This window comes from Vigna unguiculata, chromosome 4 (genome assembly GCF_004118075.2).
Source record: "Vigna unguiculata cultivar IT97K-499-35 chromosome 4, ASM411807v1, whole genome shotgun sequence".
Lineage (NCBI taxonomy): Eukaryota > Viridiplantae > Streptophyta > Magnoliopsida > Fabales > Fabaceae > Vigna > Vigna unguiculata.
The window spans coordinates 38,890,787-38,906,449 of NC_040282.1; the positions used below are offsets into that span (position 1 = coordinate 38,890,787).

At 30.1% G+C, this 15,663-nt stretch overlaps 2 protein-coding genes across 2 annotated transcripts; both read right to left on the reverse strand.

The window, feature by feature from the left end:
* Positions 1 to 3,196: 3,196 nt before the first annotated feature.
* Positions 3,197 to 4,917, reverse strand: LOC114182422 (PTI1-like tyrosine-protein kinase At3g15890). The gene is made up of 4 exons (XM_028069291.1): positions 4,646 to 4,917; positions 4,406 to 4,550; positions 4,015 to 4,277; positions 3,197 to 3,931 (listed from the first exon to the last, which is right to left on the reverse strand). The coding sequence occupies exons 1-4, from the start codon at positions 4,699 to 4,701 to the stop codon at positions 3,430 to 3,432; spliced, it is 966 nt and encodes a 321-aa protein (XP_027925092.1). The 5' UTR covers positions 4,702 to 4,917; the 3' UTR covers positions 3,197 to 3,429.
* An 8,226-nt stretch (positions 4,918 to 13,143) lies between these two features.
* On the reverse strand, positions 13,144 to 14,615 carry LOC114182433 (transcription factor bHLH36-like). Its single transcript, XM_028069299.1, has 4 exons — positions 14,202 to 14,615; positions 13,737 to 14,081; positions 13,568 to 13,646; positions 13,144 to 13,438 (listed from the first exon to the last, which is right to left on the reverse strand). The coding sequence occupies exons 1-4, from the start codon at positions 14,322 to 14,324 to the stop codon at positions 13,401 to 13,403; spliced, it is 585 nt and encodes a 194-aa protein (XP_027925100.1). The 5' UTR covers positions 14,325 to 14,615; the 3' UTR covers positions 13,144 to 13,400.
* Between the last annotated feature and the right edge of the window lie 1,048 nt (positions 14,616 to 15,663).

The window sequence follows — 15,663 nt, forward strand, 5'->3', positions numbered from 1 at the left end:
GGTGATGTACGGTCTAATTTTGATTAGGCCGACTCGGTCAAATATGGCCAAATATGGGCCACTGTCGATTCCCCAAATTTTGACTAGGGTCGATGCGACTGAAATCGACCAAATTTCGATTGGGGCACACTCGACTGAATAAGGCCAAATTTCGTCAAGTGCCTAATACGTTTGAATTTGGGTTGAGGCTGATTCGACCAAATTTTGGTCAGGGTCGTCTTGGCCGAATTTTGGCCATGGTCGATGTTACGAAATTGGCAAGTGTACTAAATCGTACAAGTAATAAAAAGGACAAGTCCATATATCATTTCTGCGGAGACTAACGTGATTTAAATTAATGGATTGTTTACTAATCAAGGATACGAATAAAAAGTCATGGTACATAAGAAAATTAATTTTGAAATATAAAAATAAAGACTTAATGAAAAATTTTCACAAAGGAAACAATAAACTTGATTTCGAAAGTATAAGATAAAAGCTTTACCAGGGTTGGGTTTCATGATTCCATTCAAAATAAAAACAACAAACAATATATTTCTATTTTCGTTTCTCATACTCACATCTTTTGTAACTCACCTTGATTTTGTCTTAGATAAGCTTAAACTTGAATAATAAAAACTCGATGTCTAGCAATTTTTACTATTAAGTTTGCATTAATGAACTATATGCTGATATTAAGAATTACCACCGACCACATCTATGTCTAGCATTTGAAATCAATAGCTTTTTCATCGTACTCAGCTGGTACTCCCAAATATCCACTAGATCAAGAACATGCAAGTTGAAGATTATAATCAAGTTTCCCAAACTATCTTTTAGATTAGTTGGTACTCCCACATGTGAAAAATTCATAGACTATGTAGTTAAAACAATAATAAAACATAAGAGATTATGGAAAAGAATTATATAGAATGAATTATATAGAAAAATACATTACACTCAATCCCCGTGAATGAGGAAGTTAGTTACTCCTAAACATACTGAACACTAGACTGATGATGAACTTGAATGCCTCTAGCCTTCATAATGTCTTTCTACCATTAATTGTATAAATATCAAATTTCTTTCTCTTCAAGTGTGTCTTTCAACCTCTGTCAGACCTTAATTCATAGATTTTCCGAAACGCACAACTCGCTGGGCGAATTAAGCATGATTTGCTGAGAGATGGTCCTTCACTGGGTGAATGGCGCGACAGTGAATTGGCCTGCAACTTTGTACTTGATTTTGTACTGGAATTTCCTATTGGATATATCTTTTTATCTTTTAGAACTCCATATTTTCAAATTACTCTTCAATTCTTCTGACTTTTAATTTGAGTAACCATTTTTGTGGAAATCTAATATTGTTGATGATCTTTGATTATTCAATATTTCACTCATTATGTTGATAATCTTCTCAAATATATGAGATTTTCACTTATTTGCAAAATATAATCCAAACATTTATCTTTTCCACTTTTATTGAATAAAACATGAAATATCAAATAAAATAAAAAAATAAAATAAAAATTAAACATAAAAATAAACTAAAATGAAAAATGATAATGCCAATTATCATTCAACTCGGTTGAATTTTTGCTGAGGTCAACTCTATCATATTCTGCCAAATTTTGGTCGAGGCCAACTTAGTCGTGTACGAAAAAATTAGGCCAGGGTTGAATTTGGCAAAATTTTGCTCTCGGTCGACTCGGCTAAATTCGATCGAATTTTGGTTGGGGTCGACTCGACTGAATTCTAGTCAGTGCCTTCTTGGTCGAATTTCAGTCAGGGTCGATCTGTTTCGACATTCAGCCTAAATTGGTCATTCTCGACCCCTGGTCTAGTTTAGCCCATCTTGATCTTCAGCATAACCTAACTAAAAGTTTAAATTGAAAATTTGGTTTGAATTTTTTGGATTGTTTATATTTGAAGATTTGGATTCAGAAAATTGATATCCAATCCATAAAATATATAAATTATAGATCAGATTGAAATTCGGATTCAATAAAATAGATTTTAACTGGATTATATTTTCAATAAAATTGATCTTAAATGGATTGAATTGGAGCAAAGGTGGATCGAATCAAGAAAATTTGATATATTTTTAGTGGGTTGGATCTATTTTTTGTTCATACTGAGATTTGCAAATCTTTTTAATCCAACCCAATTTGAACTTGTGTTAGATCAGCTTGGTTTATGAATTTTAATCGATTGATGGTTCTACCTGTTTTAGAATATTCCCTTTTTGAATCACATTTTTATTTTCTTGCATTTTAGAAAGTAAATTATAAAATACTTTTTCCATTTTTTTTTCCGAAATGTTAAAAATATAAAAATATGTTTTCAAAAGTTCATTTAAAAATGTACAAAGCCGAAAAAAAGTTTTAGGTGTTAAAATCCTTTCTTTACATTCTATATTATTCTTTCTAGAAGACATTCTATTTTCTTAACGTTTCACACAATAATTTTCAGAGCATAAAAATAAAAAGAATACTCCAAAATTTAAAGAGAATATTTTAAAAGGCACTTATAAAAATACCCTTATGTCTTTCACATTTGAGAAAGTACGTACTTTCCGACCATGAAATAAAAAAATGTCATCTTAAATTAAAGAATTAAAAAGGTAGTGCGGTTAGCAAAAGATGGGAGTCTAAATAGAAATACTCGAATTCAGCCCCTATTTTCAGCACCAGTTTCAGTTCATAGGCCCAGTTTCTCTCGTTCTCCTACATATCACAACACTTGGTACATAAGTTGTTTGAATACAAGAAAATTGTACTTTCACTCTTAAATAGTAAATACTTATAATGTCATTCAGTTTTTGTTTTTTTTTTTGTATAAAAATAAAATAATTCACACTTTTACCATTATCTTTATGTCTTACTATTTTTTATTTTACTTTAAAAAATGCGTATTTTAAAAATACACTCTAAAATTACAGAGAATAATGATCTATAATATAATAATCTTTCACAAACCATTTTCCAATATTCTCTCTCTACCTCTTTTTCACCTAATAAATATTAAATACAACATAAAACGTTCAAGAAGATTCGTTGTGAGAAAAATAAATACGAAGTTGAAACCCCTAAACAACATCAAAAAGGTCATATATAGAATTGCGAATATAGAGTTATAGCCCCCAACGGATTCTACACTACAAAACTACAAAACCTAGTCCTGTGATTTTACCACACCTACATCTATAGAGAAACATTAAAGTGTCACTCAAATACCTTCAATTTTCACAAATTTAATTAATGCAAATCTCATTTCTCAAACAGAAAGATGCATAATAAAATATCAGAATAAAAAAACAAAGAAATCATATCACTTTATACACATCATCACTTTGGTACTTTTCTTTCTTAACTATGACTGTTTCATATCAGTGTCATCATAGTAACAATTTTTGTGATTTTCATCATCTCCATTTCTTTAATCTTTTCTCTTAAGTGCTCCCTACACCATTCTTGAGCCAATCCACCACCTCTTTCATGTTAGGCCTCTTATCTGCACTATTATCAGTGCATCTAAGAGCTATTGTGATCACATTTTTCAACTGCTGCAAATCAAATTTCCCCTTCAATTTTGGATCTGCAATATTGCTGAAGAGACCTTTGTTCACAAATGGTGTGGCCCATTGAACAATGTCCCTTTTCACTCCTCCAGGAAATTTCTCAATGGGTTTCTTGGCACTCACAATCTCCAACAGTAAAATTCCAAAGCTGTAAACATCACAACTCTCAGAAACTTTTCCCCACATGGCATATTCTGGTGCCAAATATCCCAGTGTGCCTTTAACCTTTGTGGTCAAATGAGTCACTCCATCTGGTACAAGCTTTGCAAAACCAAAATCAGCAACCTTGGCTTGGAATTCAGAGTCCAGAAGAACATTACTCGCTTTTATATCTCTGTGTATGATGTGAGGAGTTGACTCATGGTGCAAATACCTTATCCACAAACATCAATTTGTGAATTCAGTGTGATTGCAGTTTAAAACCATGCAAGAAAAATATGCAGAAGCAAAACTTACAATAAACCTTCAGCAGCTCCAATTGCTATGCTCATTCTTCTTGTCCAATCTAATTGACATTCCTTTGCAAGTGGACCATGCAAATGTGTGAGCAAGCTATGATTTGGCATGTAATCATACACAATCAATCTTTCATCTCCACCTGCATGAAATCCCCTCAACCCCAACAAATTCTTATGCCTCACTCTTCCTAATACTTCCACTTCCACTGCAAACTCCATTTCTGCTTTAGCACTCATTGTCTTCAATCGCTTCACTGCAATCTGCACATTTTAAAATCTATTCAGATCCTCATATTTTATGCAGTATATATATAGATCAGTGACATGCAACAGAAAAAATGCCATGCTTAAACTTTATATAGAATCAAAGAAAAGTTCAAATATTTTGCCTGAACGCCTTTACTTGTTCGACCAAAATAAACACTTCCAAATCCACCCTCTCCGATCTTATTATCTTGATGAAAGTTGTTTGTGGCTCTGAGCAACTCCTTCAAGGTGTACGTTTCCCATGGATAATCCCTATGGTTCTTGTTCCTAGCAATAACAAAAAGAAAAAAAGAAACAGCTGAAAAACTAAAATTATGATAATTCACGCATGAAAATTAAGCAGATATAAATAAAAACCATACTGATATTTGCTTTGGCCTTCATCTGAGAGGAAACAGCAGTATTGCTTCAAGTTCATTGTTTGAAGGAAGAATCTTTAGAATCTTAGTTCAGTTTGACAGAAGAGAAAGTTGGAAGGGTTTGAAGGGGTTGAAGTTAAAAACAAAATGAAAGAAAGGCTCAACTCAAACCCTGCAAGAAAGAAGCATAAGAGTGTGAACCGGCAAATGCAAAGAAGACAGAAGATGTTTATGGTATCGACAAGGGACTACCTTGGAAGTCAAGGACTCTTAAGGTTAATATAAACAAATTCTGTGTATATTTTATGCATTAAGTTCTGGCCTATGCCTTTGTCTTCTAGCCTTCGTTAAGCTTCCTTTTTCATTGGAATTGTCACACATTTTATATTACTTTTGGGATAAACAACTCAACACTAATTAATGTGAGCTTAATTATCACAACAATGTTACTTCTTGTATAGAAAAATTGATGGTCCTGTTAGAGCTTGATTTGGATAATTTTACACCAATGGAAAGTGATGCTGTCACTGCCATCCCAACTTTTTATCAACGGCGCAAATTTGGCAATGGAAGAAGATTCCATGTTTGGTGTAAACTAAGAAGATTTTTAATTCTGTAAATTTTTTGGTTTCTTTCAGTTCGCAAAATGTCTCGATCAAGCACAGTATTAGCTCTTACCCTTTCACATTATGGAATTGAAAAAGATACTCTTAAAATGGAAGTTTAAACCTCTCACAAGATCAATTTCAAAACAAAGATTATTTTTACTTTTATATTGTAAATTATCAACACCCATTTTTTTGTTTTTTTTGATAAAGGGCCTTTACGTGTTATTATGGTGTTGAAATTCCAGAAAGGTCTCTTCAGAGTAATTTTCCGAGAAAGGTTAAAGTATACAAAAATCTACTCAGAATGATATGCACTTTTAATTATATATTATAATTTTGCCACCCCATATTAATATTTGAGAAAATAAGTGACGTGACAGACATTTTCCAATAACAAAGCCACCAACCAAAGTAATCATGATTATTAATAAAAGGAAGAAATATGGTATGAGAGATTTTGACACTCCTTTTCTGATACATGGATTCAAAGAACTCCGCCTGAACACAATAAGTTTAATCACATTTAAACATATATTATCAAATGTTTTAAATAAGAAAAAGAAATATATTTTATCTCTCGTTATGTTGTTGTATAAGTGGTGTTTGTTGATTTGTAATTATAATTTATCATTTTAAGTAACAACAATAAAGTTATTTTGAATCTAGATGTCATTGACAATTAATTATGGTTTTCATAAAAGACAATATTATGGTGTGATTTTGCTCCTTGCACAACTCACTCCCTAACTATATTAAGTAAGTAATAAATTAGTAATAAATTCAATGTTATGAATTTTCTTTGTTGTATAAGTGTATCCTAAAACATTCTTTTTGTCATAGTTCAATTGTTGGACATAACATGTTGTTAGGAAAATCAATTGCTAAGGCAAAATGGTGCTCCTTCTCCAGGTTTGGTATTTTGATCTACAATATTAGAATTGTTTGATTCCTTTATTTTCTCAACTATTTATAATTGTGCGTTCATGTCGTAGTGTAATAAACAAATCGGTTTATATGAGTATGGTTACTATGTAATAGAATGGATGTCAGCTCTTGTTCGTGTTTGTATTACAAGTAATTGGGAAATAGTAATAATTATATTGAATCAAATACTTATAAGCAACTTTGTCTTTTTATATACTAATTGAAATTATTGTCCTGTGTGCAAAAATTCAAGATTCTTACATCAATGCCTGACAAGTTCATTAAGTATTTATGGATGGCATGTGCAAAATACATTATACAAATGTACGACAATATTTAGTACATTTGTTTGTTGTAAGGATAACATCTTAGTACATTTAGTTCATTAAGTATTATGGCTTATTTTGATTTGATAAATATAATGTTTGGTTCTTCACTTGTTATTCGGTATTCTATGCAGGTTTAATAATTAGGAAAAAACAAAAAAAAAAGTAATGTATTTAAAAAAAATGCATACTTTATACCTTGGTTAAGACTAAAATTGAAGCGTAAAAGAGATATTTAGTCTTAATTATGACCAAAATCGAGACTTAATACTAGGTGTGAATAAATAAAATTTAAGTTTTAAGGGTACATCAATTATGACCAGAATCGAGGTCAAATTAAAACTTAATGATATTTGACACTAATTCTAATCATAACCGAGATCAAATATCCTTTCTGATTTAAAATTTTATTTAATTTTAAAAGTATTAAGCTTTAGTCATTAGTATAATCAAAACATAATGTCAAACTTTATCTTAATAGCCCAAGCCAAATGTACTTTTTTTTTTTTTTATTTAGTCGATATGTGTCTTGGTTTTGAAATTGAAACTCAATGTCAAAAGTAACTGTGATAAAAACCCTTACCATACCGATAAGGCGTAAACAAAATAGTAATATTTTTGGTTCAATTTTTTTATATAACATATAAGACATGGCCAACTTATTAACCCATCTACATTATGAAAGTCCGAGACATGTTGAATATATATGATTAATTGTGAAAACAGTGGCTTTCGGTTCCTACGAAAGCCAAAGTAAATTAGGGTCATAAGTAAAAGTCAACCACTGTCTAGAGAAGAGATACTCCTAATGAAAGGTTTATTTTATAACTTTAATTATCAAATTTAACATCTTTAAAAAATGATCAATAATATTATATAGAGAGATAGATAACACAAAGCTTTATTAAAAATATTCTTTCTTCTACCCATTCCAGTCCCTTCATCCGTTTATCTGATAGCTATAACAGTCACAAAATTTAGTTGCTCCAAATTCAATTTCCCCTTTTTATTATTGAAGACACGTTATTGAGAACTCAAGTATAAGTGTAAGTACCACATTCATAAAAATGAGAAAATTAAATACTACATAAGGATCAAGATCTATAAATTTATTATTTTAAGTTTTGGGTTAAGAGTGATGTTAATTCTTTATATGTGTTGAACTTATGCTCATGGGTATTGAATATTTCCGGTGATCATCTCCGGAAAGATCCATCACATGTTAACCCTTTAAAGGGTCCTATTATCCCAATTGGTTTCTGGTCGCCAAAAATCTACAAGAACAATATAAAAAAAAAATCATGCTGACGTTGAAGACGTGCAAGGTGGAGTCCGTTTACCAATGGCAGAATCAACTATGAAGTTTTATAAATACAGCTATTGGGTTTCAATAAAGGGAAAGGCCAAGAGAAGAACTCACGATAAAAGAAATATTATGGCCTCTTCTCAACTTAAATATGCAATAAGAACAAATGCTTTATAATTCCAAATTTTATTAGCCCACATTTAGCACTTAGTTTTAAATTTAATTAAACTCTTTCACCTGCTTCAAGAAAGTTCATGTGAAAATTTGTTTTATTTGGTTAATGTGTGATTAGCTAATGCATAGAGCTGTCAAAATAGGTTGAAATTCGCGAGCCAACCCAACTCATTATATTACAGGTTTGGGTCGGGTTGAGTTGAAATTTTTTTACAAATTTCAATACGGGTTGATTTTTTACCCGACTCACCCGAGTTGAACCCGTGGTGAGCCGGGTTGGGTCACCAACCTGCAAATAAAGGATCACACAAGTATTTTTTGTTAAGTTAGACTTTGTATTTGGATCATGTTAGGTTATTTTTTTAGTCAACATATAGATAATTTGTATTTTTGTGATTTTGGTTTGTATTTGAATTGTATTAAAGTTTATTTAGATTTTAATTAGAATTATAATCTAGTTTTGACTCAAAAAAATAAAATAAAAAAATAATATTTTTTTAATTAAGTGAGCCCGTGAGCTAACCCGTTTAACCCACTAAACCACGGTGGGCCGGGTCAAGTTGAAATTTTTTTGGCTCACTAATTAATGAACCGAATTGAGTTGACTTACTAAGTGATTAATCCGTGATTAGTCAGACCAGATTGGATTGACTTACTGATTAGTAATGTTTTTTAGTCTTTTAAGATGAAAAGGAAAAAAAAGGAAAGTACAGAAAATTGTAATAAATACATATACGGGTGGTTTTGTAAATAATGGAACCGTTTTCGTTTTTTTTTTTCTTTTAAAAGAATAGTTTAGTGTTATTTTAATTTATATATATATATATATATATATATATATATATATATATATATATATATATATATATATTCTTAAAAGAAGTTATGATTTTTTAAATATACAAAAAACGAAATATTTTGCCAACTTTTTTTTAAATACAACCTATAATTTTACCTGATTTAACTGAATATAAGTTGGATTGAATCATGTTGCTTGCATCACTTTGGGTTATCTTCAGCATTGTTGGGTCAATTTTACTTCTGCACTATTTGTTTATTGGTGTATGAACCAGAACTATTTTCCTTGTAGTGCAGTATCTCTTGGAGGCCCAAATGAAAAGCTATATTTTGTCCAAAGATAATGGGAGCTGATAAGTCAACAAGCCACCTTACTTAAAGCCCAATAATAATAATAAATAATAAAAAGAATAATTTATATCCATATATAAAAATATAATTTTTTATCTAGACAAATTTTATTTTCATTTTATATTTTATAATATAATTATCAATTAATTTTCTAAAAAATATAATTACTAACTTATTTTTTAGAAATAACCACTATTTTAAAATATTTTATATAAAACTGTCACGATTTTTTTATTTCTTTATTATGTTTATAGTTTAACATTCAATTATTGCGTTTTTCTCTTATATATTAACTTAATCAAGTCATATATATTATTAACTTATAATACAGTATATATTTTTAAAAAATGTAGATATAATGATACAAATGAGAGGAAAACTGGAAAACCTTGAGATTTTTATATTACCAATGTTAAAAATTTAGCAAGTAACATAATTATTTTGTAAAACAAATCTCATAAAATATAATTTTTTTTATCAGTGATCGTTCTTCAAATAAATTGCTTTCTGATTGATTTAACCTTGACAGCTAAGAAATAGCTATGTCCTCTGGAAAAACAGTCAAAGTAATTGTCAATTACGTACACTCTTTCAATTTTGGGATAAACAATGCATACTTTAATCCTTCTATTAAGAAACTTATATTTTTTTTTTTTAATTTTGTTTTAAAATTATTTTTTTAAAAATATTTATAAATTTTGTTATAAAAAAAATTTGTAAAAATTGCTATAAATTATTTTGTAAAATATTTTATATAAAATATTTTTCGTAACAAATTTTATAAAAAATACTTGCGAATTTTATAATTTTATAAAAAATAATTATTTACGAAAGAAATATTTACAAATTAAATTTTTTTAAAAAAATAACGAGAAAAAGTCTTTTCTTATAAATCTTTTTAACAAACTTAAAAAAAAATTTATATAATATGAAAAATTTTAGTTTTTTTAACAAATTTATAAAAAAATTACTATATATAATACGAGAACTTTTAATAATGTACGAGTAATTTGGTCACTAAAATCATGGCCAGCCATTTTTAACCTACCATTCTTCACCAAAACATGGGAATCTTTACTGAGTCTTTTATTGCATTACATCCAGCATCCATATAACAGTTTTCACTCATTAAGTACTGTATTCAAGTCATAAAGCACATTGCTTTTGTATTTCCACCTTGCATGAACACCATCATATTAAAGAATATACATTATTTACGATATTTATCTCTATATAATACTAAAATTAGCTTTTAACAATGCTTATCAACGTTCATATCTGCATATATATACATATATTAAAGTAATGAGGTTTCAAGAAGATTCGAATTGATAGAAGTGTATTCTTTGGACTTTGTTTATTTTGGTATATATCCCCACCTACATCATATTTATGAACAGTTTCTCTTCCATGATGTTGAATTAAACACAATCAATGAAGATCTACGTGGAGGTTGGAACAACATTGATCCTGGCCTAAGACACTGTTCCATTAATATGGTAGTGGACCTGTAGGGACTACCTACCTGCTTCTGATTCACTTTCACGATTTGTGGACCAAATTTATTTATTTCACTATGTTTTCGCCATACCAGCAACACTGCACAACAAAATCTGATACGCCCATACTAATTAATAACACAATTATGTACTTAAGGTTGTTTTTTAGTGCAACATGGAGAAAACTATAACTTTTGTCAGGCTTTTTTAATACAATGAATTGAAGGAGGATATCGAATACTGATTGAGTGAAGTTCATGCAAAATAATTTTACTTTTGGACCGCATGAAGGTAGTTCAATATTATGGAGGAAATTAGAAATTATAAAGACGTATAAGGTTGATTATGTTTGTGTGCTTTAGGTAGATTTTGGATCATACTTTATGACATGAGTTCATAATAATGCATTTAAAGCAGTGCAGCGAAGATTATCTTAGTTGTCAAATCTTCGCTTATAATGATTCTGATTATAATTCCTGTGATTAATAAAATAATTGGATAATGCTGGGTTCATATCTGCTAAATATAGTTTGCTTTGATACCCGACCAAGTTTTTTGTCGCATAATGGACCAAGGATATACACGAACGCAATCACTTAAATGGAAATGGTTTTGAAACTAACTCTAAAATCAAATTATTATTCTCTTACTTTTTTCTTCTGCTTTCATATTCTCTTCTGAGTTTGAGAAATAGTTAAACTTTAAATATAAATATATCTTAAAGAATATTAAATATTAGTTAGTTCTATTAGATTCAACTCTTCCATGTTTACAAAACTTTGCCTGCTTCAAAGATCCTACAACTACTGGGTAAAAAAAAACCTAGCTATGTCATCAACATCTTGGTTGGACCATGCTTATAACTGTTAGTGAGGTGCAATAAAGAGAAAGTGAGGGACCAACATATTTATGGTTTAAATGATCATAAATAATGTACATCCATAGGTTCTCTAAGCAAAAAGTATATTTATTGCAGAAGGCTAGATTGGCCTATCTTCAATTACAATTTATCAGTTCAATTAAATGTCAATTATTTTGCAATTTGTGAGCTGCATGAGTTTCTCAGAACAGTTTAAGTTTTGTTATATTTCAGCAATATACTTTTCCTCTTGTTTTTCCTTACTAATTAAGTACTATGAAGTTACCTGCGTCCGTATTCTTAAAATATTACTAGTAAACTTCAATAATACATTAATTTAATTTACTATCTATATACTTTGAAAACAATTTTTCTTTTCAGTATTATGTATGGCCCTTTAGTACATTGTGTTTTATGTACATTTATGACTCTGCATCTCAAGTCAAGGAATATTCTCATGATGCATCACTAATATTCATGTCTATTATCATTTGTAGAATTAAGGTATTTGTGTATAGAAATATAAATGAAGCTATCAATTCCATCGGAAAAATAGTGTACAATCTGGCATGCTCTCTTCTTTTCCGTTAAAGATCAAAGTGTTTTTTGTATGTCACCTGATAGAAAAAGATACTACGTAGAACTATATAATTGTTACAGAAGATGCTGCTGAGTAGAGAGAAACAAAATTTTGACATAAAATAAAGACTTTGCGCTGGATATGTAACAAAACTGAAACCAAATTTATATGTTGTCTAAACTATCACAGTCAAATAACTAATGTTGTTAGAAGTAGACCTTAAACCTAACTTAACCCCACTGGTTTGTAAGATAAGGTTTGCACCCCACTTATATAGTGTGAAATTGCCTTATCTCTAGTCGATGTGCAACTTAAACCTCACCTTACAAGTCAGTTTTGTCAGGTTGAGTTAGACTTAAAGTTCACTTCTAACATGATATCAGAGCCATGTTAGAGCCTATCCTAGCTAACTTTTGTTCCACCCGCTATCGGATTGTTAACGAACCAACCATTTCTAGACCCATGCACGAGATGTATATACCTCGACTTGAGAGGGTGTGTTGGAAGTCTCACATTGACTAGACATGTTAGAGCCTATCTTAGCGAACTTTTGTTCCACCCGCTATCGGGCTTTTAACGGATCAACCATTTCTAGACTCACGCATGAGATGTATATACCTCGGCGTGAGGGTGCGTGTTGGAAGTCTCACATCGATTAGAGATAACACAATTTCGTAATATATAAGTGGGATGCAAACCCCACCTTACAAGCTATTTTTGTGGAATTGACTTAGACTTAAAGTCCAGTTCTAACAAATGCAGTTATTATTGAAACTCCAGAAAAAGAAATGAATAGTGTTCTAATTAGTAATTGATTGCAGAAGAAAATATCAAGGTTTTAAAATGGGACAATGATATTTTGACTATTAAATACTTTATATTGATATTTTAATTTTTTTTAATATATTTAAAATCTTTAAAATCAATGACAATCAAAATATTTTGAAGACATAACATAAAAATAACACATAGAAATCCAACAAAAATCCAAATTCATTAAGTAATGCTACCGCATATTTCAAGAAAATGATTTGGCTACTAAAAAATGACAATTATAAGAGTTAAATGCAGAAATGTGCATACAAAACATTGAACATCATTATCAACTCTTTCCATATTTGATAACTTCCATGGAAAAAGAGATCAATGTATCTCCTGGTTTGGTACATGACCTTCATGAAATTGAATAACTAGCTACACTTTGTACTGCACCAACAATTATGACAGATAAAGTACAACTTTAACAGGTCCACTACTGTACAAATCACTCAAGTTAATGGTATATGCAATAAGAAACATCCGAATAAATAATCTATTAATTTTTCCCAAGATATTAGCAATTTTCAGGTTCAGGCAAAGTCTCTTGCAAACCTGCAAATGGTTAAACGATTGTAACCATTCTTCTATTATTTGAATATTCAGAAAACAAAACAAACAAAAAAACTTGTGTGAAGAACAAAAAACATTACACTAGAATGTTGTGTAACTTCTGCTACTTACTTGAAGATGACAATGCCTCCACAAGCTTTATTTGCAGTTCAGAGTAATCAGTGTCCATCATATTAGAACAGTTGGAATCCTTCATATCAGTTTATACAAAACGAAAAAATAATGATGAGTTTCAAAACTATTACCATAACGCTCAATGGAAAATAAATTGGCATGGTACCTCTGATTGTATGGTGTGTATGAATCTACCATCTCTTCTGATGGAAGTAGTGTTGACCACGTTAAGTCCTTCTTTATGCAGAATGTCCAATAATCTTGACATGGGAAACACACTTTTCCTGAAGCTATGACTGCAAATAATCTCAAGGCCACCAGGGAAAGGATGAACAAGAACCAAAGGTGGAAGATGAGTTGCACAAGAGCTTTCATTCTCAGGAACAATGCTACTCAAATTAGACACCTTCAACAACGCATCCCTCTTTTCTTGCAATTGCTTTACCTTATCTTGAAGGTGGTTGATGTAATTCATAGCTTCATGAACATGATCTGAGGTTGAACGTTTTCCCTAGTATAGTGTGTTTCAAATTTCAATTACTCTTAAATCACAACCAACCAGAAAGAGAATTAAAGAAACAAACAGTTTCAAAGACAAGTGGTTTTGTTTGTCCGAGGAAGATGCTTTTACCTTAACATATTCTAAAGGCAGAAGCGATCTGAGGTTGTTGCAGAGTTTCCCCATCTCTTGCCTTCTTTGTCTTTCAGTTTCCTTATGCATCCACTTCTTGTCTTCATCCATTGCATTCGACATGTATCAATGTTGCATCAGAGGACCATACAAGATCCGTTGATGTTGATAAGGTGGAGAGAGAATAACGAGGAAATTGAAACTGAAAAGACGAAACTATTGATGAGTTGGAGTGGAGAGGTTCATGATTGTGTATGGTAGCTTTTTGTTGGTGTGGCGAAGATACCAAAACAAGAAAATCAAGTGTAGTTGGTTGTTAGGGTTTGTGACTACTTTCCATTTTCCTGATATGCTAGGATTCAGAAATCCTTCTCACATAAGATTAGAATCCATCCATATCAGTACTCCTTTTTCTTTTGTGGGACACAGTGTTTCTTCTCTTTTTGAATGTGAACAATCATCAACTATGTGTTATTTTACTTTCCTTATTTAAGATTGAAGGTACAATTTTTTTGGTAGGTAGGTTAAGTTAAGCTTTAAAAAGAGGGATACATTTTTTTTTTTGGTCAAAAAAGAGTAGTTGAAACTTGATACTATTATGAAGTTTTAAATCAGATTAACACATATTTATGTTAATATATATAACTTTTAACTATTTCCCCCCTTTTTCTCATTATAATATTATTATTATTGTGCTTCTGATTTACTGAAGTGACCAAAGCTCTTGATTTTTTTGTTATAGAACAGACAATAGGGAGCATTTAATTAGACATCTCTCAGAATATTAAATATGTTCACTATTTTTTTCCTATCACGTTATATTATATTGTGATTTTGATATTTGAAAAATTGTTAACAAACTTTGATAAAAAGTTTATCAAACATTTCTCTACTTTTTTCGAATCATAATAAATTATTTAAAAAAAAAATATCGATTTAATTAATCTAATTGATGGGTGACATATAGATTTGTCAAAAAAAATCTTTTTCCTTATATTATTTATCGTGCATAGTTGACTGCTCATTAATATTTCAGGTTAAATCGTCAACTTATTGTTTAGTTATATATTCTTACAGAAAACCACAAAAGTCTTGGTTTTATCATAATTATGATCCTAGATTTTTTTGCAAAGACCAAAAAATTTAATAAGTATCAAATTTTCAGAAATCGTTGTAGTTCTAATTTTATAAGGGCAAGAAGAGAGTAATAGCTTATAAAATAATGTTTGGTAGAAGTAGTTTTAAAAGAACTAAATTTGTTTGGATAAAAATAATAGTTTTATGAGAAAAGGAGTATACACGAAAGTAAAAGATAAAAAAGTTGTTGAAAAATAATACACAAAAAGTCAGATTTATAGAAACAACTTCTTTTTAAGATTTTTTTTAAATCTCAACTATTATGTAGGACAAGCATGCATGTCCCCAAAAATTTAAAGACTAGTAGATTTTCAAACTAACAATT

Excerpts from the sequence above, each read along its gene's own strand:
- LOC114182422 (XM_028069291.1), bottom strand. The coding sequence starts at position 4,701 with ATGAACTTGAAGCAATACTGCTGTTTCCTCTCAGATGAAGGCCAAAGC. Across the intron at positions 4,551-4,645 it reads GAAGGCCAAAGCAAATATCA|GAACAAGAACCATAGGGATT; the intron begins GTATGGTTTTTA and ends TGTTATTGCTAG. Across the intron at positions 3,932-4,014 it reads GGAGCTGCTGAAGGTTTATT|GTATTTGCACCATGAGTCAA; the intron begins GTAAGTTTTGCT and ends TTTGTGGATAAG.
- LOC114182433 (XM_028069299.1), bottom strand. The coding sequence starts at position 14,324 with ATGTCGAATGCAATGGATGAAGACAAGAAGTGGATGCATAAGGAAACT. Across the intron at positions 14,082-14,201 it reads TGCCTTTAGAATATGTTAAG|GGAAAACGTTCAACCTCAGA; the intron begins GTAAAAGCATCT and ends ACACTATACTAG. Across the intron at positions 13,439-13,567 it reads GGAGGCATTGTCATCTTCAA|GTTTGCAAGAGACTTTGCCT; the intron begins GTAAGTAGCAGA and ends AACCATTTGCAG.